At 35.5% G+C, this 26417-nt stretch overlaps 3 protein-coding genes across 4 annotated transcripts; 2 read left to right on the top strand and 1 right to left on the bottom strand.

Annotated features, from left to right (window-relative positions):
- Positions 1–1715: 1715 nt before the first annotated feature.
- Positions 1716–9637, top strand: LOC126689145 (acyl-CoA-binding domain-containing protein 6). The gene is made up of 18 exons (XM_050384196.1): positions 1716–1799; positions 2042–2082; positions 2224–2299; positions 2710–2788; positions 2877–3035; positions 3165–3242; positions 3462–3566; positions 4021–4087; positions 4189–4250; positions 4869–5008; positions 5181–5307; positions 5434–5548; positions 6319–6407; positions 6974–7057; positions 7151–7498; positions 7953–8474; positions 8551–8610; positions 9182–9637. Exons 3-18 carry the CDS (start codon positions 2262–2264, stop codon positions 9260–9262), a joined length of 2154 nt encoding a protein of 717 aa, XP_050240153.1. The 5' UTR covers positions 1716–1799; positions 2042–2082; positions 2224–2261; the 3' UTR covers positions 9263–9637.
- A 1084-nt stretch (positions 9638–10721) lies between these two features.
- Positions 10722–18887, bottom strand: LOC126689144 (anaphase-promoting complex subunit 7). Of its 2 annotated transcripts, XM_050384195.1 has the most exons (19): positions 18779–18882; positions 18644–18747; positions 18473–18541; positions 18329–18379; positions 17300–17434; positions 17098–17160; positions 16638–16753; positions 15626–15710; positions 15339–15398; positions 14275–14320; positions 13482–13555; positions 13265–13315; positions 12912–13112; positions 12779–12823; positions 12541–12634; positions 12252–12397; positions 11927–12156; positions 11417–11477; positions 10722–11015 (listed from the first exon to the last, which is right to left on the bottom strand). In XM_050384195.1, exons 2-19 carry the CDS (start codon positions 18710–18712, stop codon positions 10929–10931), a joined length of 1683 nt encoding a protein of 560 aa, XP_050240152.1. In that variant the 5' UTR covers positions 18713–18747; positions 18779–18882; the 3' UTR covers positions 10722–10928. The 2 variants fall into 2 exon arrangements, with proteins under 2 accessions (XP_050240152.1, XP_050240151.1); XM_050384194.1 differs by having other exon boundaries at positions 18644–18887.
- Positions 18888–22788: 3901 nt separating this feature from the next.
- Positions 22789–26104, top strand: LOC126689142 (uncharacterized). Its single transcript, XM_050384193.1, has 5 exons — positions 22789–23186; positions 23777–23914; positions 24208–24265; positions 24606–24859; positions 25292–26104. The coding sequence occupies exons 1-5, from the start codon at positions 22828–22830 to the stop codon at positions 25359–25361; spliced, it is 879 nt and encodes a 292-aa protein (XP_050240150.1). The 5' UTR covers positions 22789–22827; the 3' UTR covers positions 25362–26104.
- The last annotated feature ends 313 nt before the right edge of the window (positions 26105–26417 follow it).

Genomic DNA, 26417 nt, shown 5'->3' with positions numbered 1-26417 from the left:
AACTGTAACTTTTTTTAAACCCCACCATTTTTTTTAGGTATAGCTTTTTAATTGCATGATCAAAAACACATTACTCTTAAATGGATTTATTTTATGAGCATTGCTATGAAAACTATAACATTTATTGAATGTATTTTTTACCAATTGATCTATCTAACTTTTAAATACAAATAATATATTAATTAAAAAAATATTCGTAATTTTATTGAATATTGATGGCCAATTATTATTATTATTTTTTACAAGTCGAAAAGAAAAACTAAATTGGTTATAATATCAATCTATAAGTTTCTTTTTAAATGAAAAGTATAGTAACTTGTCAAAATGTCAAAACATTTTAAAAGTGAGTCTAAATTTGTCAAGAATTGAGAGTAAATTTCATACTTTAAACCATTTAATAAAAGATTGTTACATCAACATTTTACCTATAATTTAATATATCTTACTATACTTAAAAATATCTCAATAAATCCTTAATTTAATTGGATTTATATATGAATATTAAAATTAATTAAATATAATTATATTTATTTTTAAATATGTAATAAGATAATATAACATATTAAAATTAAAGAAGTAAAATATGAATTTTATTTTATATTATTTATTTACCGAATTTAATCCGTTCTAATATATATATATATATATATTATAGCTTAGGAAGATGTGACATCTCACCTATTCCGAAAATGTTGTGACATATAACCTGACAACTATTTTTACTAAAAAGTGACTTTTACTTCTGTTCACAAGAAAAAGAAAAAGTGACTTTACTTGGAAAAATTGAAGGAAAAGATATCAGAGTGTCTACGAAATGCAGTTGCAGAGAGAGTCAGCTTGAATTGCTTCAAACTACAAAGTTACAAATCCCAACACGTGCGTGGTAGAGAGATTCTGATCCCATGGGTGAGTCTCCTCTCACATATTCCAAGTCCCGAGACAAGCCCTGAAGCTATGGCCCATACACAATAAATGTCTCTCTCTCTCTACAAGTCACATGTCACAAACTCTCTAGTCTCTACCTCGAGTACCAAACCAAACAAAAGACCCCATCAACGTATTTCTCTTCACTCACTCAACGGTCATTCACACTGTTTTTAAAACCACTACCAACCAAAACCTCTCTCCCTAGTCTAAAACCCAAATAAACCCCACACTCACCACAAAACAACAACAAAAAAAGGCACAGCCAATGCTAACCTACGCACTATAATGTTACTTCATTGGTTCACTTCACTCACTGGTTATTATTACTTCACTAGTTCAGTCACACGTTGTTGCTCTCTCTTTCTCTCTACTTTGAGCTAGCCAGCAATCTCTCTGAATGATCATAACTGTGAGTAACAGAGTAAAAATGGTGAATTTATAATTTTATTATTCATAACTTGTCATATGAGTAAGTTATGGTAAAAGTTGTGATCTTAATTTTTGTGAATTATAAAGTTAAAAAATACATGTACTTATAAAGTTGAAAAAAATAAGATAATAAGAAAGCCAAAAAAAATTATCAGTTGATTTAAGCAAAATGACAGTTAATTAGAGTTTTTTTTTTTTTGGATTGAGACAGTTAATTAGAGTTTGTCACTTAAAAATTATGATAAAAGATGTGAGTTTATTTGCGGCCGCAGAACTCCACCACAAAACAACAACATTAAAAACGCAACAAGTGCTTAACCTACGCACTATAACGTTACTTCAGTCACTCACTGGTTATTATTACAGCTCACTGTAGAGAGAGAGAGAGAGAGCAACAATGTGTGGAAAACAGTAGTATTATAAAACACTGTCTATCATTGAAGGTCTTCTTTTTGTACTTACTCTCTCAAGTCTCAACTATTTTTTATTATTTTTCTCTACTTATTATCTATATTCATTTCTAACACTTCGTCTTCAATCTCACTCTCATCTTATTACAATGTTGCTCTTCCTCACCAGCCTTCTTCTTCCACTGCTTCTTCAATAATAACTCTTTTTTGTTCCTACTTTTCTTACTTACTTTCATATTGTTTTATTTTACATAACTTTCTCGGTAACCAAACAGCTAGCGCGGTCATTCATTGTTTTGTTAAATACTTCTCAGAGGTGAGCTTGTTTGTCATTTCAAAAAAAAAAAAAAAAAAAAAATCTCGATTAATCTCTGTTTATTATTGTCAGTGAATATTTATTGTTATTATTATTATTTTTAAGTAATATAATAATGTGGCTTTATTCGTTAATTTTTAGGGTCTGGTTTTGGCATTTCAAGCTCTGATCTCAGAAAAATGTTCAGTTTTTCTCGTAGAAAATTGAAGCATACAAGGTCAGCTTCTCTTTATTTACCTCTTTATTTATAAATTTATTGTCCATTTACTTTTTATTTTATTATGCAGAAATGTTGTTTATTTTTTGTTTTAGTTAGTGGAGAAATTTGAGCTTGATTTTGAAGCATATCGATTATTCATGTATATAAAAAAGGAAAATAAAATAAAAGACTATTGAAGTTTTTGAAACATAAATGCATTATCAATATAAAATCTCCAAAGTTAGTGCCATTTAACTCATTATATGATCTTTTTGATAAACACCAACATTGTAGTTAATTCATATAATGTTATTCTATTGATTGACAAAAACAAATGTTGTAAAGTTTAGAATCATGTTGAAAAAACAGAAAGATGGTATAATATACATTTGTTGATACTAATTTTGAAATGTGGGGAGGTGCATCAGATTGAAAGTCCATCTACCGGACACTGCTCAGGGAACTCGAAGTCCCATAAGACAGACGAAGAAGACTAGTGGATCAAAAGTATGGATTTTTATTTCAATTCTGAATTTTTTTTTTCAAGTGGGTTTGCATTGATGAGTATGTGTGTAAAGTATTTACAATTTTGCAGAGTGAATGTGCTGCACCTCCAACTAGTGCTTCTGATGAACTCAATCACCAGTGTTCGTCTTCTGCTGCTGCACCTGAGATTAGTAATTGTGCTTCTGGTAACTTGGAGAATTGGATGGTGTTGTCAATTGCTGGAGAAAAACCTACTCCTCGATTTAATGTATAATGTTATTTGGCAGTAACTCGTGAATGAGCTTGATTTATATGGTGTAGCTGATTGAATTTGATTAATTTAAGTTTTTTTTTAAAAAAAAAAAAAAAATCACCATGTTACTCTTTTCATGAATAGCATGCGGCAACTCTGATTGGGAACAAGATGATAGTGGTCGGTGGTGAATCTGGAAATGGGTTGTTGGATGATGTACAGGTAGGGAATGTTCCTTTTCCCTTAAAAAATTTACATTCAAAGTGGCACCAAAAGATTTAAGTTGTTCAAAAAAAGGACAGGGAGGTGGGGGTAGGGGGGGGAGGACACCAGATTATTTATGTTTAACATCAAAGTAATTGATTAAATTAGATTTTTAATTTAGTTTCACACCATAAATGCATGATATACATGTATGTTTTTTTTCATGTGTATTTTCAGGTGCTTAATTTCGATAGATTTACCTGGTCAACAGCATCATCAAAGATTTACTTGTCACCAAGCAGTCTGCCACTAAAGATTCCTGCTTGCAAGGGCCATAGTCTGGTATTATTATATGTCTCAACTACTATTTTGTTTTGCTTTGTTTTGTAGCTGAATTGTTATTTATTTATTTATTTATTTGAGATTTTTCAATATTGGGATATTGAATGTAATGGACGAGAGAATTTAGGGTTCTATTTCTGAGGATCTATCTATGAACACCCACTGCTCAAGCAAAGAAGTAAGAACAATTGTTATTTTGTGGGTGCAAAAGGTTGGCGTGCACCATGGTTTGCACCCTGCAGAAGTTTTTTAATGCCACTCCCCTGTATGTATGTCAGTTGAGCTTTGTGTGCGCTTCTTTTTCCTCCCCTGAATCAAGCATAATGCATATAATATGCGGACTATCCCCTAGTGTTAGTTTGCTGGTTAATCATATTGTCCCAGGTCATGTAGGCTGCAAAAACCTTAAATTGCTCAAGTGCTGACAGTTCTTTTTGTTGCCTTCCCTGACTAGGTTTCTTGGGGAAAAAAGGTTCTCCTGATTGGAGGAAAGACTGAACCTAACAGTGACAGAGTTTCAGGTTGGGTATTTCTGCGTGTATATTTTGATTTTGTTTTGTCATATTTTCATTTACTATATTTTTCCAAATGATGCCTAATCACATGATTTTGGATTTTGTAGTGTGGGCATTTGACACTGAAACGGAGTGCTGGTCACTTATAGAAGCAAAGGGTGACATACCGGTATATCACGTGGCTTGATAAAATTTTAGATTAGCTGTGTTGTAGAAGTAGGTTTACTTAACACCCCCCACCACACCCCCCCCCCCCCCCCCCCCCCCCCCCCCCCCCCCCCCCCCCCCCCCCCCCACCCCCCCACACAAAAAAAAAAAAAAAAACCACCCACAGTTTCTTCTTTTGGAAGTTACAATTTGGCAAGGTCATTATTGGAAAAGAAACCCCTCCCATGCTTATCATGTGTGCCAAATATCATGAGAATTAGATGTTTCTATCCTCATGATCCATATAATTGTTTTATTTTTAATAATGAATTAAAATTAGAATGCTAATTTGGATTGCTATTTGGACAAGACGGCTATCAATCTCCAAAAAACATGATAATTGGCAAGCATGAAACGTGAGAAAATAACTTGTTGGTTGCTTTTGTTATTATGCAAATTTTGCCAAGGGGTGTAAGAATGCAATTCATGTAGGTAGTCCATGTCTTGGATTAGGACAATGTTATATACCTTACTGAGGTGGAAAAATGATATTACATTTCTTTCCTTTAAGATACGAAATTTATAATCTAAAAGGTCCATGAAAAATAAGAAGTTCTAACCTGAAGTTTATGTATTGCAGGTCGCTCGTAGTGGTCATACTGTGGTAAGGGCAAGCTCTGTTTTACTCCTATTTGGGGGTGAAGATGCTAAAAAGAGGAAACTAAATGATCTACACATGTTTGATTTGAAATCTTTGACATGGCTTCCTCTTCATTACACGTGAGTAGGTTCTAGTGTACTTTGTGAAATTTGTTGATACTATTTTGTACACAAGCTCCAAGTTTAGTACTTGTCACCTTTCTCATGGAGAATTCTGGTTGCTTCTCTTGTTGCCATATACCTTGATTCAGAAGCAAAGGGTTTTTCTTATTCTTTTTAATTGTATGTACAGAGGAACAGGGCCATCTCCAAGATCTAACCATGTGGCAACTCTTTATGATGATAAAACTCTTTTTTTATTTGGAGGAGCATCAAAGTCCAAGACTTTGAATGACTTGTACTCTTTTGACTTTGAAACGGTATGTGGAACATCTCCTCATCTTTTTTTTTTAATGGATTATGTGAGTGAGTAATTTCATCTCTCATAGAAGCAAGCCAAAGATTCTTTAGATTTGACATTTTGATAATTAGATCTTCTTTCTCAGATGGTATGGTCAAGAATAAAGATACGCGGTTTCCATCCATCACCAAGGGCCGGTTCCTGTGGAGTCCTGTGTGGAACTAAATGGTATATAGCGGGGGGTGGAAGCAGGAAAAAACGTATGCCTTATGAGCTTAGAAGCATTGTTAGAATATTTTGACCCTTTTCTCTCATTTGGTCACTTAAAAAGCATGTGGACCTTTCTCTCATGTTGCAACCATGAATTGATTGAACTTGTTGCGCATTATGGTATTATGTTAGGTTTGATGCAAGAAGTACCTTTTGCTCCTCCTTTTCTTCCCTCTAATAGATCTTCAAGGGTCTTCATGCCTCCGATACCCTTGCTTTCACATCATTCACTCTTGGATAGACAATCCTGACCTATCTACTTTAGGATGTTCCTGCCATATGTTTCAGTGTTTCTTATTCTTTTCTTGGCTTTTTTTATACACAAAGAGTCACAATGGTTCTAAACTCTGGAGCATGGTGATGATTTCAACCATATAAGTTGCCACCTATACCATAATGTAGGAAGGCTATCAAAATCAACCTGATTTTGGTTCTGAGAAAGCATTTGATGATTTAGGAAAAAAGAAAGAAAAACGAGAGGAAGATTGAAGGCTTTCAACTCCTTTGATTCCCATGATTTGAAGAAGTTTATATTTGTAAAATTTGTGTACATTCAGACCCTGTCTGGCTGCTATTGATGTTGTTTTCACCTTCATAACTAAGTCCTCTATCCTTGTGTTAAGATCATCAATGTCTCACTGGCCTGGGAGTTGAGTTCTGATGTGGATCAAATGCATTGCAGCTTTGAGCAATTTTGCTCTAGTTTCAATAATTTTTTTTTGACATTCATTTATGAACTTTTTACTCCTAATTATTCCAGGACATGTGGAGACTTTGATCTTTGATGTTTTAAAGGTTGAGTGGTCTGTGGCTGTTGCATCACTGCCATCTTCCATCACCACCAACAAGGTGAGTCATATAGATTTTGTTCTTTGCATTATCAAGTATTGCAAATCTTTTTAATGCTAGCCTCATGCCATATGATGTGCCAAAATTATGCATCAATTTATTTTTTTGATATCTCTATAAGAGTAATACAAATGGCCATAAATCCATCAGCTTTCTATTTTATCCTTGAAGGCTTGAATTTATCTGTTGGTTCTTTGATTACTATCTCAAATTAGTCAAAACTTATCATCCATTTTTGCTGTTAGTTTAACCTTGGAATTAAAAGCTAATATTCTGGCTTTTAGCTTTAGGATGGGAAGTCCATATTGATGCCACACCCTCGTGGTAAGCTGACGCCATCTCAAATTGTGCATAGCCTTTGTATGGCTTTCACTTTCGCTATTGAGCTTATGGGAATACCACATAAGGATGACATTTGAGCTTATGGGTTGCCTGAGCTGATGTAATTAGTCCATAATTGCTATGATATTTGTTATATGATATCATTTTGAGATGATGTGTCTAGTGTTAGTTGCATTCTTCTTGGCAAGATGAAATTATTTGTCTAAAGATTGTTGTATTTTCAGGGTTTCAGCCTAGTTCTTGTACAGCACAAGGAAAAGGATTTTCTTGTTGCCTTTGGGGGATCCAAAAAGGAGCCGTCAAATCAGGTTGGATACAGAAATCATGTATTTGCATGTTCGTTGACTTGCAATTGATCATTGACTTCCTTCATTTTCTAACCATATGTTGTTTTGTGGCAGGTTGAGGTCCTGCTAATGGAAAAGAGTAAATCATCCATGGGACAAAGATCTATCCCTGGAAAAGGTACAGGAGCTCTGCTATTTGAGAAACGCTTATCGTCCACAGGATTGGCTGCTCACCTTAGTAATGATTCTTCCCAACGTTCTGTTGATTCTGTTGCTCGACAAAATCTAGCATCGGCCATTGAACAACATGGTTCAGGAAGAAAATCTTTGTCAGAGTCAATTGTTGATCCAAATTCTGTTCCCGGCAATGTTTCACTTCGCAAGCAATTTCATAATGAGGAAGAATACAAAATGCCTTTTAAGATGGCAAATGGATCAGAAGATGACAATTCTTCCTTACAGGTAGACTGAGAAGTTTCCAATTATTTACTATGTCAATCTTCTTTTATTAAATTTATTTGAGATATAGACATGCAGATTCATTTTGGATGAATTGAAAACCTCTAATTTTAATTTTGGGTAGTTTCTCGTAGATTGTTGTTGACTGTGGGTCCAATTGGGAGCCTACTTTATCCAAAAGCAAGATATTTTCCTTCCCAACAGTATCTTTGATCTTGATCATCTATTCTGTGATGGGTTTCTTCTTCTAATCTCAACCCATGACTGCCACAATATAGCATAGTATTCCAGTGGTAATAAATAAGCTGGGATGTTCCCGCTTAAAAAGAAAAGGAAGGCCGGGGTGGGGGGGGGGGGGGGTGCTTGATAACTAAGTTTGATTCCATGCTCTACTCTTGGAATTTCCTAAGATTTTAATGTGAAATTCATTTAATATTGCATTTTGTGTTAATCTCAGGCAACAGAACAAAGAATTAATCGATCTAACACGGGAATTCAGACTAACATAACTGGAGGCAAACTCAATGCAGAGGAAGCCTCTTTGTATGAATCTGATAATGCATTTACTCATAACCACAGAATTGGAAATGTTCCAGTTGAATTTGAGGATGTGGCATTCCCAGAAAGTGATATCAAATCTGGAGTGTTTTCAACTTCTTCCAGTGTATATCAATTTTACGAATTAAATATGGCTACCTTAATAAGGAAGAATGGAATGCTAGAAGGACAGTTGGCAGCTGCAGTGGCAAGCCGAGAAGCTGCAGAAAGGAATTTGTCATCTGTTCTCAAAAGCAGACAGGAGATAGAGAAAAAATTGGCAGACACTGTGAAGGGGATGGAGTTACTAAAAGAGAAGCTGGCTGGTGTAGAGATGGCACAAGAAGACGCTAACAGCCTATCAAATATAGTCCACTCTGACAATATAAGGCTTGAGCATGATGTGGCTTTCCTGAAGGCAGTCTTGGACGATACTCAGAAGGTAAATGCAGCCATCTTGTATTATGAATGGTTACATCAATTATGGCATTTTGCTGATTTTTTGAAATCCTTTGTAGGAGCTGCACTCAACTAGAGGAGTTCTTGCAGGAGAAAGGGCAAGGGCCTTCCAACTACAGGTATGGCTTTGAACAAAATGTACTAGTAGCCACAAAAAGGCGAAAGAGGGATAATTATCTGCTATTGCTGCTGCTTAACTTGTACATGGCATAGCCATCTTTTTACCATTGTTCTTCTCTTTATGATTTATATATTACCCTTTTATAAAAGGGGTTGTCAGGTGGATGTTTTGACATTGTAGGTGATTGATCCATTAGACTAACTTGTTTATAAATTAGTAGAAGTGGTAAAAAATGATATGACAATTAAAGAAATAGTAGAGAGTATGACTCCGGATAGAATAGAATGACAAAAAAGAATATATGTGGCTGATCCTGATTAGTCTATTGAGAATTCATAGTTGATCCCAAAGGTTTGGGACTAAAAGACTAGGTGGTGATAGTTATTATTGTTGTTATGAGGTAAAAGCCTGTGGTTGAGGACAATGGCATGTGAGTCTCAAGCATCCCAAACAAACTATCTTCATATCTTTGCAGCTATGTTATTAAACAAGCATATCCGTCTTAATATTTATCCTATTTTCCCTTCCTGGGTTTATTTAGGCCACCATTGCCTCATGTTGTCATGCAGGTCGAAGTCTTTCATCTCAAACAAAGATTGCAATCTATGGAGAACAGAGCGCCCACCCCAAGGAAACCTTTCAATGTGTAGTGTGGAGAATGGAGAACAAATCTGAATGATCAAGGCCATCCATCAACAGTGAGTAACAGGCTGTCTTATGGAAGACCGTGGGGGACAGGCAATATAAGATAACCATGGTGGGAATCGTTGGACAAAACCCAGAACTATCTAGCCTGTAAAACCACCTCAATTGTCCAACTGGAAGCAATAATCTACATTTTCAAGCTTAGCGTTAGAGAATTTTAGTAATTCAGTTCTGTACATAAGTGAAGCTAATGTGACTTGGGAACGTGTGTTTTGTAGTAATATTTTGTTTGTCTTTTATAATAGCTAAAGAAAACACTTCCACCATACTTGCCTCATTTATTGGAAGACCAATTTAACGGCCAAAAAGAAGTTAATCTTGCTTTTGTGTGCTGACCATTCCTGTACATTGCGAACTTTATGTATTAAAAATTTGAAATTATGAGAAAGGGTTTCCATTTCTTTTAATAACATAGGAAATCTTTGTTTAGAGAGTCCTTGGACTCGTCTTTAGCCAGTAAAACTTAAGGGCAGTTGATTCCATCTATCAGAACTAGCAGCCGGGTAATATGTGAACATTCATCCTCAATAGGCTTCTACTAAGTTTCGCAATCCAAATTTCTACACACATTGGTCAAAAGTGTGTTGGGACTAAGTCCGATGCCAAGCGATACACCTGTAATTACAGACTAACATAATTCAAGGCAAGCTTAATGTGGAGGGAACCCCATTAATATGTGAGTATTGGTAATTCCTACTTAGTAAGATGCGAGAGTGAAGCCTTTCTACGAAGGATTATCTAAGGCATCCTCCTAATGAGCAAACCACCCATATTGCCAGAAATCCAAATGGCATAATCAGCTCTTCTTTATTAGGGTTCGAATACCCTTATTTTACAGTGTACCTTTGAGAATTGAAAACCATCGACAAATGTAATAATTTTACTCTTCCGTGAATGACAAGCATGTAAAAGACAAAATTTTGTCTTCAAACCGCAAGTACTACTGCCCTATTTTGGACTTTGCTTCAACTGGGTTTCTGTTTCGAGGGCTCCAAAATCTTATCATGCTACAATCATCGTAAGGAACCACAATCCACCACATAATAAGTCCAAGAGCATATTGATTTTTTATTATTTATTTATGGCTGAATAAAGAGAAAATATAATATGTCTAGACAACTGGATATATCAGTGTAAGAATCGTCTGGTCAATTTGACTTGCACAATATACATTTGGTAAAGAAACTAATTCCATTAAAATTACACAGCATATTATGTACATTCTAATTTAAAAACCCCAAAAAAACCTTTCGAAAAAGGGGCTCAACACATCCACACTTTGTTTTTAATTGAAGTCGTGACTTCTTGAGTGTGTGTAACAACCATTGCTCTTTTCAAAATAACTTATTTTTCGTTTCTGCCTGCATCACAGGTACACCCCCATAAATCAACATCCAGCCCACATGATACATCCATGTCACTTTTTTATAATGGTTAAATTCAAGTTTTTGCAGTAAAATTTCAATTTTTCAGTTCCCTAACGTGAAATCTGTAATTATGGGTCACAAGTTTGCTTGCAACGCAGCACAGCAATCTCACATTACATGTTACTCATTTACAACTGAATAATATTATAAGGTGTTTCATATATGTAAACTTCAAAAATTTTCCTCATAAAAGATCAGTCTCTTCTTGGTCTCCGTCAGCATCCTCTACCTCATTTTCTTCATCTTCTTCGGGTGCATCTGGATCCACGCCCTACAAGAAAATACAAGGTTAATCCCAAGGAAAATGCACTCTTAAGGGCTTTTGGTAAATTTACTGCTTGCCCCAAACATGAAATTTTGAACTTTCTAAATTCTTGGTAGAGAGGAGACATGACTAAAACTCATGACCACTTGCTGTTACGATGCTAAATAACCATATCGCCCCAAATCTTAAATTGATAGAAACGTATGAATTTAATCTTAACCACTATCTAACAAGTTTAATTCCTCTGCATTTCCCTTTTTTTAAGAAATTTTTTTCTTAATTGCCCACACTTCAAGTATATTACATAAAATACAAAAAATAATCATGAAGCAAAGAATAGTGAAGTGTATGGAGAGAAATTGAAGGAACTGTAACTAATAAGCTGAAAGGGCAACATTATCAGAAACCTTCATTTGTTTCTCTAAGCGCTCTAGCCCCTTTTTTGCAGCTTCATTTTGTGGGTTTATCCTGCAACACAGTAAAAGAGTAAAAATTAAAGCATTTTTGAATAAAGGCATTGGAGGTTTTACCCTCCCCTGTTCTTTTAATCATAGGCTGCCCACATATTTCATTGACATTCAGTGTCCAATTTTACATCCTCAGGAAGTAGAATGGCCTGAGACCACTCATAGAAATTCATAAAGTTGAATAGATAAATTCAAAAGTAGCATGTTACCAAAAAAATTCATAAGTAGCAGCCATTTCAAACTAGACAGCACAACTTAATAATGAGACCATGCCATCAGTAGTAGTGATGGCTCTAATCAAGAACTTTTAACTTCAAATACTATGTAAATTACAATGAGACATTCTCATGCTCAAAAGCCTGAGAATGGAAGAAAATCTGCAACAATGCAGAATTTATGTCTGGAATTTCCTGATCCAGAAAGAGATTCATATCTTATATTAGATTTTACCTCAACGCAGACTGATAATGTGATAAAGCATCTTGAAGCATATTTGTTGCAGCAAATACTTGAGCTAGTTTAACATGAAGAGAGTCGTCAGCCCAATCCTTGAGATATCGCTCAAGCAGAGATACAGCATCTCCATTTCGACCTTCAATAACATGGAGCTCAGCTAAAGCTAATGCGGCTCCTAGGTAACCGGGCTCCAACCTAAGTGCTGACTCATAGAATTTTTTGGCCTGTTACAAGTTTAGAAAAATTAACAATCTTTGAAATCTGGATGAATGCAACCTTTACTTCTAAGCTGATGCTGAAAAGATATATAAAGCTTTACCTTCTCTCTGCCACCAGAGTTACTAGCATGAACATCACCAACTAATTTTAGCGCCTTTGCCGATTGAGGCATTGCCTTCATTGCCTCCCTGGCAGCATACAAAGCCTCTTTGGTTTTAGAGAGAACCAAATAAGACTGAACCAAACCTGAAATCATAAATGAGTCCTTAATCATTTCATGGCTTCTGCATTTTTCTGTTATTCATACTTTCTTTAGAAAATAAATACATGTCTATGGTAAAAGTGAGCTGCATGTTATGCAGGTGAGCGTTCCCCCATGAAAGTTGCACCTTGATACGAACGAATATCAGGTCTCAATTCTTGAGCTGACCTAAAAGCAACTGCGGCAGCTTCAGCTCGCTTCGCTGTTAACAACAGGTTACCCTGAAAACTTGAAGAAATTTTTTTGATCATGGAATTGAAGATAAAGAGCAAAATATAATGAAATATTTATGGGGTATATGGCTCTTCAATCAGAATCCAGGAATCAAACTACCTATTCTATCAGGTGTTAAATTGTTTTAATACCTTCATAATGTGACCTGGTATGTGCCTCTCATCAATTCGAATGCTCTGGTTGCAAAGAATTAATAGATTTCATGAGATATGTTAATAAGAAAAGAGATCCATGCAGTATTTTTTTTCAAATTAACCAACTGACCCTGTCAGCATAAGACAAAGCTCCTCTTTCATCTTTCCTTTCCCACAGTACAGACAAAGTCACAAACACTTCTGGCCTTGTAGGATCAATACTCAGCAAATCATGTGCTAACTTGTTAAGCTTTGTATAATCAGACTTTGTCTTTAGAAGTATTGCATACTCATCCATATAAGTAACAACGTATGGATCTATTAATCGAACCTGTAAGGACCAAAAACTTTACGTTTATATCATCTTGCATGTACCTCTCTCCCTGTGTTTTGGTTGATGCGTGTGTGTGTGCGCGCATGAGAGAGAGAGAGAGAGAGAAGGGGGGGGGGGGGATAGTAATTGTATAAAAAAGAACTCATTACCTTTTCAAAATTCATTATGGCCTCCTCATTCTTGCCAATAATGGCTTCAATCTTCACATGATAGGTTTATAAATGTACAAGTAAAACAGAAAGATTAATCAAAATGCTGTCGTCTTGCTAGTACCAACCTACTGAATGTAACATTCAAGAGCACTAAATGCGAAAATTTTGGCATATTAAACAAGCTTTGGAATTTTTGAAATACAATCAGCCCTACCTTTGCAATTTCAAGTAATAGGTGTATATTATTAGGAAAGCGTTGCAAGAGATCTGCAAAGAGTTCCAAACCACCTGGCAACGAAAAAAGAACTATAAAAATCATTGATTAAAAGTTAAAATTCAGGCAGATAACAAGCAAAAGTTTAGAATTAATCAATTCTGCCAATGAAACTACACCTGAGGATAAGAAAAGTTATGAGGCATAAACTAACACATATATTAGGAGTAGCAGTAGCAAACAACTTTTTCCCTACCATAGAGGACATCATCTACATGTCTTTCCCATGTAATTTAATCAAACAATAGACCAAGTGATCAACGGTTATAATTCCCAGCCTTATTTCCTCTTATGTCCTTTTCCTTATCATTTGCCTTGGGTAAGAGTTCAAGTACGAGCAACCTCTTCTTAAACCAGAGGTGAAGATTGCACAAACTATCAAAATTTGACAGATAGTGTGATTCCAGGATCATTACAAAAAATTGAAGTTATATTGTGTAATCTTCACCAGCCTGAGTGCTGTTAGATATCCTTTACACGTTTCTATGAGAAGAGGTTACACTTTCATGCAAATACAGTGTTTATCAGTAGACCATGCCAATTGGAAACAAGCTCAGTAGTTCTAAGCTTCTTTATTTGGAAGCTTCATAACAATTGGATAATAGATTTCACCATAAATCACCAACAGAAAATTGAAAAATGTAGATCATGCCTTGTGATCTGAATATGATGCAGTTCTACAGCACACACCACACAGATAAAACTCTCAAAATCAGAAGAGATATTAGTCTACCTTTGTAATCGTTTGAAGCAATGCAACATTGGGCCTCAACATAGCGCTGCACAAAAAGGAATAATAATTAACTAAGATTTTTTTTTTTTTTTGGGGGGGGGGGTGGGGGGGGGGGGGGGCGCGTTGGGAATAGCAATCTTAGTGTATAATGAAAAAAAAAATCTCCAACAGTATATATAGCATTGTGTGTTTTAATAATGACTTAATGGATAAACAAAGTTTATTAATTTTATAAGAAAGACGAATCAAGCATCTAGCCAACGAATGATAACATGGACACTGCCAATAAATTAAGACTTGGAATAAATGGGTTAAAAAAAAAAAAAGACTAATTCCAAGATGAAAAAAGGGATATTTTGAGTGATAAAAGTGCAAAAATGTTGTCTTTTGCATGACTAAGTGAGCATAGGCTAAGTGACACCTGATCATGATATGTGCTTTTTGAAATCAAAACCATGCTAAGAACAAAGATCTCTATCTCTATACAATATTTGTATTTTTTATTTATTTATAATTCAATTGTTACAATAGGGGAGTTGGATTCGAACCCTGTCTCTCCTTATAAAGGAGACCAGGCAATACCACTGAGTACAAGGCCCTTGATCTATGTAATATTTGTAATTCACATTGAAACAATAAAATAGACTTGCAGGATCAACCTGTCAGAAGTAGTTTCAGCTAAATCAACTATCAATGCAGCTTATAGAAACTCATATTTTCACTTTATTATCATTGCTAAGTTAGTATTAACCAGTTAAATATATCTAAAGGCACTTTATCAACAAAACAGCGCAGCAAACTACCAAAGAAAACAGCCCAAAGGCATACTAGGTAGAAAGCTTGCTGAACTATCAAAATAAATTCCAGATCCACATTTTACAATACATATGATCATACTTGGAGTGCATATGTGGTTTATAAGCCCACACAACAAGATTTTCATGACAGAAGGGAAAAAGGTTCTGCAAATGGCAATTGCCAACAAAAAGCTGATAATACAGAGGATGATGAAGCTAGTAACTCATGATGGGACAAAATATCATATCTCTTCATTAAGTACTTACTTGCAGCCAGCGGCTTGAATCAAAATGATCAAATGAAGCCCTCCCACTTCTATTTGGAGTCTGTAATTAAAATTTAAGAAGAACAACAGCATAAAAATGATGATATTTTATTTTTCAAACACTATGAACTAGGAGGAATTGTTGTACTAAAATCAAGTTACAATTAGGAGAAGACGTAACACTCATACAAGATAAAGTCCTTGAAAATGAAGAAAAATATGATTTGTGCAATGCATAAATTGATTGATCACCAATATGAAGTTGGTTTAATGGTTTCACCAACAAACCTGAGGAAACAATGATATAATGTCCTTGGCTGAAGCTCCCATCTCTGCCAGAGCAGTAATAGCCTCAAGGACATACGGGCAATGCCTATCAAAAAGACACAAAAATAAAGCTTGATTTTGACAACCGATACAATAAATCACAAAATCGATACTATTTCTATAATTCAGGTGATTTAGCATGCTATTTCAAAGCAGAGATCCATTTGATAACAATACACTTTTATGTATACACCTGTTGGCAAGCAAAGGCTTGCCAAGAAGGATGTAAGTGGAGCAGCGTCCATGGGTCTAGGAACTTAGTGAGAGAAATTGGCAATCCAAATCCAAAGAACATTCAATGCATATGCCTAGGGCTACTAGAGTTGGTCAGGACTTGTAAGCAATTTTTAGTCGAAGATTTAATTTCAGATTATATTAGAGCCACAAGGGAAAGACTTGAGGCATAGAATTAAGAAAGAGCCGTGCAAGTTACTATATAGATTCAACAAAATATTTTGTCTCCCTTTATATTTCTACACTACTGTGACGGCTTGTGTGTGCATACAGAGAGAGAGATGCAGAGATTTCTCTTTTTCTTTTATTTTTTGATAAGTAGAAAGGGAGAGAATTTTGGCCTACAGTACGAATTGAAGATCTGATTCTGACCACAACCCTTCCTCACTTCAAAGGCAGCACCTTCACCACTATGTTTACTGGCTATGCATTCTAGTATCTATGTTCAAGTAAGCATACAATAAACATGTCCACTCAAGTTCAATAACGGAAATTGTGTAATTAAATTTTTTCTCCTTTTTTACCTATAAAAATAATATCCTTTTCATATGTAGATTTTTGTATTTCACACAATTCATTGTATTAGGATTCAGCATGTGGAGAAAAACACATTTGGAAGTTTGTATTCTTCAGCAAAAGATAATAAAGAAGATAATCAAGAAAACAAATCGACAGATGTAAGATAGATTAAAGTATAAGATGAAGGGAAGTAGGTGTAAACCCAATTAACTTCTCAAACCTTAAACACTCTTTGTAACTACTCATAGCAAGACGGCTATGTCTAGAATTTCGATAAAGCTTCCCCAGCAACAGATTCATCTGTAAATTTCTTGATTTTCCTGGAATTCCCTCCATCTGCAAAGTACAAATAATGAGATTGCACATACAAAAGATGAAAGGTATAAGATAAGAAAGCAGCTATGAACAAAACCAATAAAATATACATCAGAAATTTTAGGATCTCGGTACATCATTATACAATGCCACATGAGGATCCCTTACAAAACCTTACTTATCAAAAAAAAAAAAAAAAGGATCCCTTACAAAAATAAAAGCAATCTGGGATCTTTCCTATCTCTAATTCCTCCACCAACAAACTTTTCTTATCATTCTTCTTCATATTAAATGAAAGAGACTAGCAACAAGAATATGCAGAGAGAGAGAGAGAGAGAGAGAGAGAGAACATCAATAGGCTCAACCTCAGTAAGGGCTGCTCTGTTCTCATTTAATGCACAGTGACAAGATGCGATTTTGAACTTAACCTGTCCATTAGACAGAAAAGGATAACAATCCATAAACAGCTTAACCTTAAACATAAAAAGTTTCAAAAAAAATATTATTATTAAGCTCCAGATAAGCTGAAAAATGAAACCAAATTCATAACGAACATAATTGATCTACCTCATTTTCATTAATTGCTGAGATGCTAAAAGAATTTGGAGAAGATGACCTGTTTGGTGGCAATGAACTTCTAGAAGTTGTTGAATTCTGTTTAGGAATAATCTTGTAGTATTGCAATGCTTGTTTGTAAGTATGCTGTTAGAAAACAGAAAGACATCAAAACTTAAAAAAAATCCCAAAAAAAATAACAACAATTAAAATCATATGCATAATTCAATAGGAGTGATCCAAAAGAATTGCACATAGAATAAATCTACATGTGATTGAACAATTTTCTTGTAGCCCAGTGGTACTTCTCCTCAAATAGAAAGGAGGATTGTGGTTTGAACCACAGTTAAATGCATGATTTGCATATGGTTTGGGATTCTTCTATTGATTGTTTCATTCATGATAAAGTGACTAATTTTACCCTGGCCATCGACCTACTAACCGTTCTCATTTTTTACAGGCTCGGGACCGGCTGTGAACAAAATACATGATAGTAAGCAAAGACAGCAAAGTTCTTATCTTGATTGTATAATCATTTAAAGAAGATTAAACGATGAAAGCACAAAATTTTTTTTACTCTAACACAGCACCAAAATTTTAGATTTCCACAGACTCTAAGCTCGATCCTTCAACTTAATTAACAACAGCAAGTCCTAAACCACACTTAATATAAACCTTCCAATTTCGCACATTAATGATGACCCGACTTCTTACAAGTTTTTGTGTCAAAGATGCTAAAGTTGCAAAATTTGAATGAATTAGTCACAGCAGATCCTAGCCTATTAAGTATTGAATCAAGCCAAAAACTCAATCCAACTCTTTTGAACCCCCGAGCGCAAACCTTAACACATAACATAAAGCTTCAAATAAAAATGACTGCATTGGGATATAACCGTGTATTCACTATTCAGATTTAAAGAAAAATGACAACATTTCTGCTTATTGAGCAGTTACCATAGCATTTTTTTCACATTGAAATGCACAGTAAATTTCAAACAAAGTTTAAGTCTGAGTGTGTGTGTGTGAGAGTTTGTTTCATACAATTGCTCGGCGATACTCTCGCTCACGAAACAATGCGTCACTAAGAAGAACCTGCAGTGGAAATAGCAAAGAAAACGAGAATAAAGAAGTTGAAATTTTCGAATTTGAAGGGAAAAATGAAAATTGAAAAAAAAAAATCCAAACCAGGCTTTCGGCCTTGATGTGAGGACTGGTTTCGGCATTAGCGGCTGGCGATGAAACGAGAAAACAACCCTGATTCAAACAAATCAATCGGATTAAAGTAAAGCGAAATTGAAATCTAAGAGTAAAGAAGTGAAAATTGATTTTATAGGGGAAGTGAGAAATGAAAAATACGAGGGTCTGAGCTGAGGTGTAGAGGCCGTGTTCGAGGAGAGTAGTGATTTGCTCTTTAGGGACGTCCATTGTGATTGGTTGTGTTGAGTGAGACTGTAATGAGTGAGAGAGAGAGAGAAGAAGCGCGTGTTGTGTTGTGTTGCTTTGGGAGTGAGGTTTTTGAAGAAAGCCTCCGGTTCTAACCCCGCTCACTTTTTAAAACCCCTCTTCTCTGTCTCTCGTAGTGGCAGTGCAAATATGTTTGGATTTTGGTGTCAAGTGGTTTTTACCTCCCTATTCCTAAGGGCTTGACCAAATTCAAATTGTTCAAACTTTGTATCATTTTGGGTATGATTCACGGTAATTTTTCTCTATCATGTTGTTAAAATACTAACGTGCTTTTTTTTTTTTTTTATATGTAGACAGGATTCGATATTGGATCTCTTATTCAACAAAAAGAAGTCACTGATTTAAGTTTTATGGGATGTGTGATAATGGGCTAATAGCTCAATAGCATTAATGTGTTAATGGAACTAACTTCTTTTTGTTTAATTATTTTCCTTTAATAGTTTTTATTTATTTATTTAAATCTTGAGTTTTCATAATGGGTGTTGTTTTATAGGTATGACAACAGGAGCAGAACGAGTTCAAATCATAAAAATATGATTGGGCCAAGAGTGGGAGTAGGTTGGGGCAAGGTAAGGTAAGTATATTTTGCCATCCTTAATGCATTAGTTTTGAAACTTTTAAGAGTAAGAGAGACGAGAGAGAAGAGGGGAGAGGGGTGACAGTAAGAATATAAAACAAATATACTAGAAACCATGTGTGTGGATACACTTACTTAGGCAAGGAGGGATACGAAAGGACAAATCCATCTCGTCCTGCCATCTTTGAGTCAAAGTAAACCACGTGTGATGAGTCTAGTCAAATTAATGTTTTTCACATCTCCTTTTAAAACTATTTACACGGTTTATTGTGATTGAAGTAACATCTTTTCACTTGAGTCTATCAATTTACCATTAACATCATTTTATTATACATCAATTACAATGAGCCAAAATTGGGACTCACTCTAGACTTTTAATTGTAGGGAAATTTTGTCATCCCTTACATTATGTTTTATGCTACATGTGGTAGAGATGTACACGGGTTGGGTTGGGTTGAGTTGACTCGGGTTAGAAGATTTTTTCAACCCAACATAACCATCACGTGTGTTGAAACCAACCTAACCCAACCCACATAAGTCGGGTTGGGTTGGTGAATTGAGCAAAATTTTCCAAACAGTATGATTCTGAAAAAAATTTAGGCGGATGGCATGCGTTCAAAGTTTTTTAGTTAGTTAGATTGTTTTTTGGAAATCGAGTATAGTAAAATCGATTTTTAGCCAAAATCGTCAAAATCGAGTTTAATATACTCGACTTCCTACCGAGAATTTGCTCTGAGATGGATAGCAAAGGAAGTTGAGTATAGTAAACTCGATTTTGGCTGGAAGTCGATTTCCAAAAAATAGTCCAACTAACTAATAAACTTTGAACGCATGCCATCCGCCTAAAATTTTCCCAATATTATACTGTTTGGCAAATTTTACTGGTGAATTGTGTTGCGATGTTTTATCTCTTGTAAAAAATTAGACTTTCATCAATTATTTAAGCTTTTCTTATTTTATTTTTTACAATTTACATAATATGCTGTTGAGGGAAGAAATTGATGCCTCTGAATGAAATGTTGGGAAACCAAATCGAGACTCAACTATGGGCTCTTGAGATGACACCCATAGGCTTTCGGTGTGATGACAAGCCTATCCAAGCAAGAAGAAACAAGAACTGCACTTAACAAAACAGCAACAAAGGCCTAATAAAAAATACGTTACAATACTTAATTAGTATGTTAGTGGTCTTGTTTTGATAGTCCAAGGGAAAACGAATTCTCCAGCGGTAATGGTGAAGTTGTTCTCAAGTCCAAAGGGTAAATTGTCCAACAGTAGGGGTAGAATTACACGGTCTAACCATCAATAATTAGATAGATTTAGGCAAATTTTAGGTCCTTATATGTCTCATTCAAGAGCAATTTATTGTGCTTTCAGCCATTGTTACATCAATTTGAGGAAAAAGTTCAATCGTTACAAATACATCATACCCTTCAACAGTAAAGTAAAAAGTAAAAATTAAAGGCTCCATAGGAAGAAAAAATGGAGGATTAATTGGCATGGTGTGAAGGGAGAGAAAAACCCCTAGCTCAGTACAGCAAATTTTAAGCTAAGACTTTAGTGAGTGTAAATTTGTAAGGCATGAATAAGATGAATGTGGGCTGCTTTTGAGTTAGTAAGATGAGGTTGATGTTGAGATTGAAGTCTTTTATGGGTAATAGGCTGTTTGTGGTTAGCTAGAAGAGACTCATGAGTTGTGGTAGTGTAAAGGAAGGAGAAGAATGTCTGGGATGAGATGGGTATGGGTTGAAGGTGATGGATGGTGAGCTAGAAGAAAGTTGAACCACGAGTAAAAATGGCCAACGAATTTCAGAGTCCCAGAAGGGTGGCTTGGTTGGTTTTTTGGTTAGCTTCTTTGTGCTTTTATAATGGAGTTTTCAAAGAAGCATTTATTGACAAAGCTCCAAAAAACGTGTGACCATTCAGAGGTGATGAATCAGAGTCAAGCTTCCCTGGGATTCTTGCTCAGAAGTAGGAAAATCCATTTAGGGAGTTGCTTTGCTTTTTTAGGTAATGATAAGATTTTAGAGCTTTTTGCATTAAATGCCAGGATTCTTGGGGCTGAGTTTGATTATTGTGATTTGAGACGTGTATCATGAGTGAATCCTAATGCTGCAACTGAGATTCGGACCCCTAAAAAGTAAGATTTAACACCCCAAGCTAGGTGTCAAGTTCTAGCCTACTTCAAGGGGGTTCCGTTGGAGATCCTTTTATGGCCTCCAAACCACATGTTCCTAATTTTCCCCCTTTAGGATTCATGGTCTTGGTACATGAATCACGTTTTAAACATTTTTAGCATTTTTAACATCAATTTGTTGGAGTTTGAACAATTTGGTTTCAGCTCCCCTTCCGCTGGAGGTGCAGTTTTGGGGAAGATGATGGAGTTCCATCATTCTTTAGGCTTCAGCTGATGTGATAGCCTTTGGGCACTGTTCACGTTAGGTGAGGGGTGACAGAAAATTGAGGGGACAACCTTTAGTCCATTCTCAAAGGTTTGGTTCCCTTGATTGAGTCCCTAGTTGCTCTTTTTGGTTAGGACTGAACAGGGGCTGTTCTCCTTTGCCCTCTACTGGTGTTTCTTGCTCACATGGCCTTAGTTGTGTGCGCATATTGTCATGGGTTTTTATTCCTCATGGAATTTTATTAGTAAACATTTTTTTGGGTTTCTTCATAAATACTTGCAATGGGTCTTTTCTTGCTACGGTAGTATGGTATTTTTTCTTTGCCAAGCGTTGATAATCTTGGACTCTTTTCTTTTTGATAAAGTAGTGTTAATGAAAATTGAGTTTTGATATTGCCAATGAGAATTGGGCTTTGATGTTGCCAATGAGAATTGGGCTTTGAATGAATCGCTATGGGTTTGAATCATGGGCTTCGATTATGGATTTTGAATTCCATTGATAAAATTTGTTTTGCTATGGACTTGAATCGTGGGCTTTTTAAATATTGGTAAGCATAAGTATTCTTGGGTTTTAAATATAATAAGGCGTGTGTATTTGAAAGTGAATAGGTGGTACTTAAATAAAATTAGGTGTGATAAAAAAAGTACCCTAACACATGCTTAAATTATATTTCAAATTTTCTAAATTAATTCTCTCAATACTAGAATGAATCAAAATAAAGGTAATACAATAAATTTATATGCATATGGTGGGTTGGGTTGGGTGATATTATATGAGTTGAAAAAACCTATCGACCTAAACCGACACATCCTGAAACTCAAATAAAATTGCAACCTTACCCAATCCACCAACTCACCAACCTAAGGTATTTGGTATGGTGGGTTGGTCCAATAAAAAAAAAAAAAAAAAAGGTATGGTGGGTTGGATACGGACCATGCCTGCGGGTTAGACTGGCATTACAGCAAATAAAAGCCAGCCCAAAGCCCAACCACGAACAACCTGTACTTTGGCCCAAGAAGCCCATATCCTAACTTAAAATAAACAAAAAGCCTCTCTCTCTCTCTCTCTCTTCTCTCTATCGCTGTGTGAAAGCAATCATGGAATCGTCATCGTCTTCTCGACTGAACCGCGAGAAGATGGTAGAGAAGGTAATTTGGCCAGCGATACGAGGGCGATCTTGTCCAATCTGCCTCAAAGACCTGGAAGCTCGAGAAGCCGCGGTGCTTACAGATTGCAAACACGCTTACTGCGTCGGATGCATTCGGAAGTGGAGTGGTCTCAAACGGAACTGCCCTCTCTGTAACGCTCACTTCGATTCCTGGTTCTGCGATATCTCCCTTTCTTCTCGAACCTTCTACAAAGAGAGATTATCTGCTTTGAACAATAATATTGCTGATAATACTAGAAACGACGACGTTCAGGTTGGTTTCAGCCGAATAGGTCATCGACATCGAAGGTGAGTAATTTTGAGATTTATGTATATATTGCTGTTTGTTTTCCGAGAAACTGTAGGAAAAAAAAGAAGAGGAATTTGACTTTTGAATAAAAGAAAAAAGTTGTTAATTTGTGAATTATTCGCAGTATTGTTGTGGTATTTTTTAGCTTAAAATTTTGGATTAAAGTTGATGTTAGCCGAATAGATAATTGAAAGTGATTTTCAAAAAAAATATTTGTTTCTCTGTTTGGTTGCTGAGAAGGTGTAAGAAAAAGAAAAGAAATTTACGTTTTGGAATAGGAAAGAAAATGGAATGAAAGAAAAACTAGTCTTTTTAGTTTGTGAAATAGGCTGAGTAATAGTTAAGTGATGGCGGCGTTCTTTTTTTAAATTGGTTTAAAAAGAGTAGAGCCTCGAAGTTGAGTTTTTATTATATTTGTTTCTGTGTTTGGCTGCTGAGAAAGTGTGAGGTAAAGGAGAGAAATAGAGTGTTTTGTTTGTTTTTGTTTCTTTTGTTTTGTATTGAATTGAGTTCATAGTTGTTTGTATATATGATTTTGTTAGAATTGGGATTTTGAATTCAGTTATTACCTTTGCCCAACTTTATATAGGAGTATTCGTAGAATAAGGAACGAATTAAATAGCCTTAGCTGGCAACCAAGGTCATTGCCGTGGCGGAGATCTTTTGGACGGCCAGGATCTGTGCCTCTTGATGTTATTGCTGAAAGAAAACTTCAATGGCGTGCCAGGTACCTTATCTAAAATACAAATTATGAATATTATTTTGGCATTTGGGTTATGACATGTACATAGACTTACATATTTAGCGATGGTATTGAATTTTTCTTGTTATCTGTTCATTTTTCTAATAGCTCCCATGGTTCTTGCTAATTTTGGCATTTGGGTTATGAACATACATACATACATACATAGCAACGGGCTTAAATTTTTCTTCTGTTTTTCCTTGTTCCTAAAGGCATTTATCTGATAGCTCTGATTGTTTTTGTGCTAATTTTGGCATTTGGGCTATGATTTTGTGCAGCATTTATAGGCGACGTTTGCGGGCTGTTTCTTCACCTTCCCAAAATTGTCGTGAGCAGGTATGATTACTTATTTCTCGCCTTAGAAGCATGGAGGATCATTGTTTTTGCATTATCGGAATACAATTGTTATCACCAATTGAATGAATTTGTTATCCAATCACATTATTCTTTCTAGCATCCATAGCTCTATGAACTTTTTTTTCCCTCTTCAATGGGTTGATTTATAATGCATTTATTAGTGTTTGATCTTGATGTGATGCCCGTTTGTAATGAAAGTCATTGTCAAAGGACCTGATTATCGATTAATACAAAACTCTTTTATTGAATTGTAATTACAATCAGAAAGAAGGGTTGAGTTTAACCTGATCTAATTCATTTTTCATCTTTGAACTCTCAGAATATATCAGGAAATATTGGTGCAAAGGAAAGAATAGTGCAAAGAATAGGACCATGGATTCGAAGGGAGCTACAGGCTATCCTTGGGGACTCAGATCCATCTGTTATTGTTCATGTTGCCTCCTCACTTTTCATTGCAAGCCTTGAAAACAATAATAATGTCAATTCGGAACAGCTTAATGTTGAAGATGAATCCATTGCTCCTTTGCGTCGTTTCTTGGATGACAGAACCAGTATGTTTTGGCATGAATTAAGGTACAGAATCTGCATACAATTGATAGCCTCAAAAGCTTAACTAATTTAGACAACCTGGAATACATTATGTTTGGGAATCTGTCAAAATAATTTGGCTACACATATCAAACTGTTGCATTTTTAGTTGGGAAAGAATTTTTGGCTGTCTGAACAAGAAATTTAGTTGATCACTATGCTGGCAAGCCTGGCATCCTTGCAAATTTGTGCAGCATTAGTAAAAAGAGTTAGCAGCGGTCTACATTAGCACATTACTAGCAGTCTAGCACTCCACTACACTAATTGAGGTTAATTAGATTCCTATGTTTCATTCTTTTAATTATTTATATAAAAATATTTTCCTTTATACTGTATATGGATGGAGTGAAAAGAGCTTTGTCTTATTATATTGTCATCTGTTGTGGCTTTTTTTAACTATAAAATCTTTCCTTTCAGGTGTTTTGCAGAGAGTTCATTAAACATGGAGACATATGATGCGGTAGTTGAATATGAGCAGTTGGGTTGAGCCGGAAGAAGGCTTATCAGTTCGTCTTAATTCTGAACAACCTTTTCCTTTATTTCACCTGGTGATGCCATGTTGGAAACTTGAGGTATCCCTTCTTTCTAAACTTGCCTCCCAGTTTAAAGAAGTCGGTCTGCTCAACAAGGTTCCAGGAGCTGCTTTCATGCATCTTATGTGAGGTAGCGTAGCTTGGTTACTGGAAGCAAAACAAAATTTGGAGTTAACGTGGATTTAAGCCCACATCTTGCTTGTGATGAAGCTGGATAAAAGATTGCAGCCACAAGGGCTGATCCGATAATGAGACTGACAATCTTCTGTTACAAGATGTTGGTTTGGGAGAGGTGCTGGTTTACTTTGGGGCAGCCAAATATTATCAAGGCAATGGTTTTTAGTATTGAAGTGGCTTAGATCTCTCAGTTTCACAACTTTCCAAAGCCCCAAAGATATCAAGGCAATAGTTTTGAGCCTTGAAGTGGCGTAGATCTCTGAATTTCATAATTTTTCAAAGCATCATCAAAATCGAGGGTGTTATGTTGTGTCATCGTAAATTAAGCCATTTTTCAAAATTCAACAAAATCAAGGACGGAACTCCCCAGATTTGGATGGTCCAGCATGAAATCTTTGCCTTCACATTGGCCCTAATACATTACTAAAATATGCAATTGCTCCAGAGGATCATGTATGGAGCCAAATTTGTTGCAGCAAAATCATGATGGTATTATTGATTTAATTTATTTTTTAACCCATGGTAGTTGTTTTTAGTTTGCTGATAATTTATTTTGGTTTGAGATTTTAATGTGTACAAAAGGACTCGTAGTATTTGGTCTATCAACCAATACAAAAAGCAATATTTTGCACATTTACGCGAGGTTGTGCTTACGTAAAAAACAGGCTTGGCCACATAACCTGATCTTTAATTTTGGAAGCAGGGAAATATAAATCAAATAAAATTGTTTCTCATATGTATCGGCAAACAGGAGATTTAAAATATCTTTCGTTTTGAGGTTCAGATTTGGCCTGCTGCTAATCTTCAACCATGTACACTGGAAGATTTGAAGC

This window comes from Quercus robur, chromosome 6 (genome assembly GCF_932294415.1).
Source record: "Quercus robur chromosome 6, dhQueRobu3.1, whole genome shotgun sequence".
Lineage (NCBI taxonomy): Eukaryota > Viridiplantae > Streptophyta > Magnoliopsida > Fagales > Fagaceae > Quercus > Quercus robur.
The sequence above is the reverse complement of the archived record's forward strand: the minus strand, read 5'-3'. Positions and strand labels throughout refer to the sequence as shown.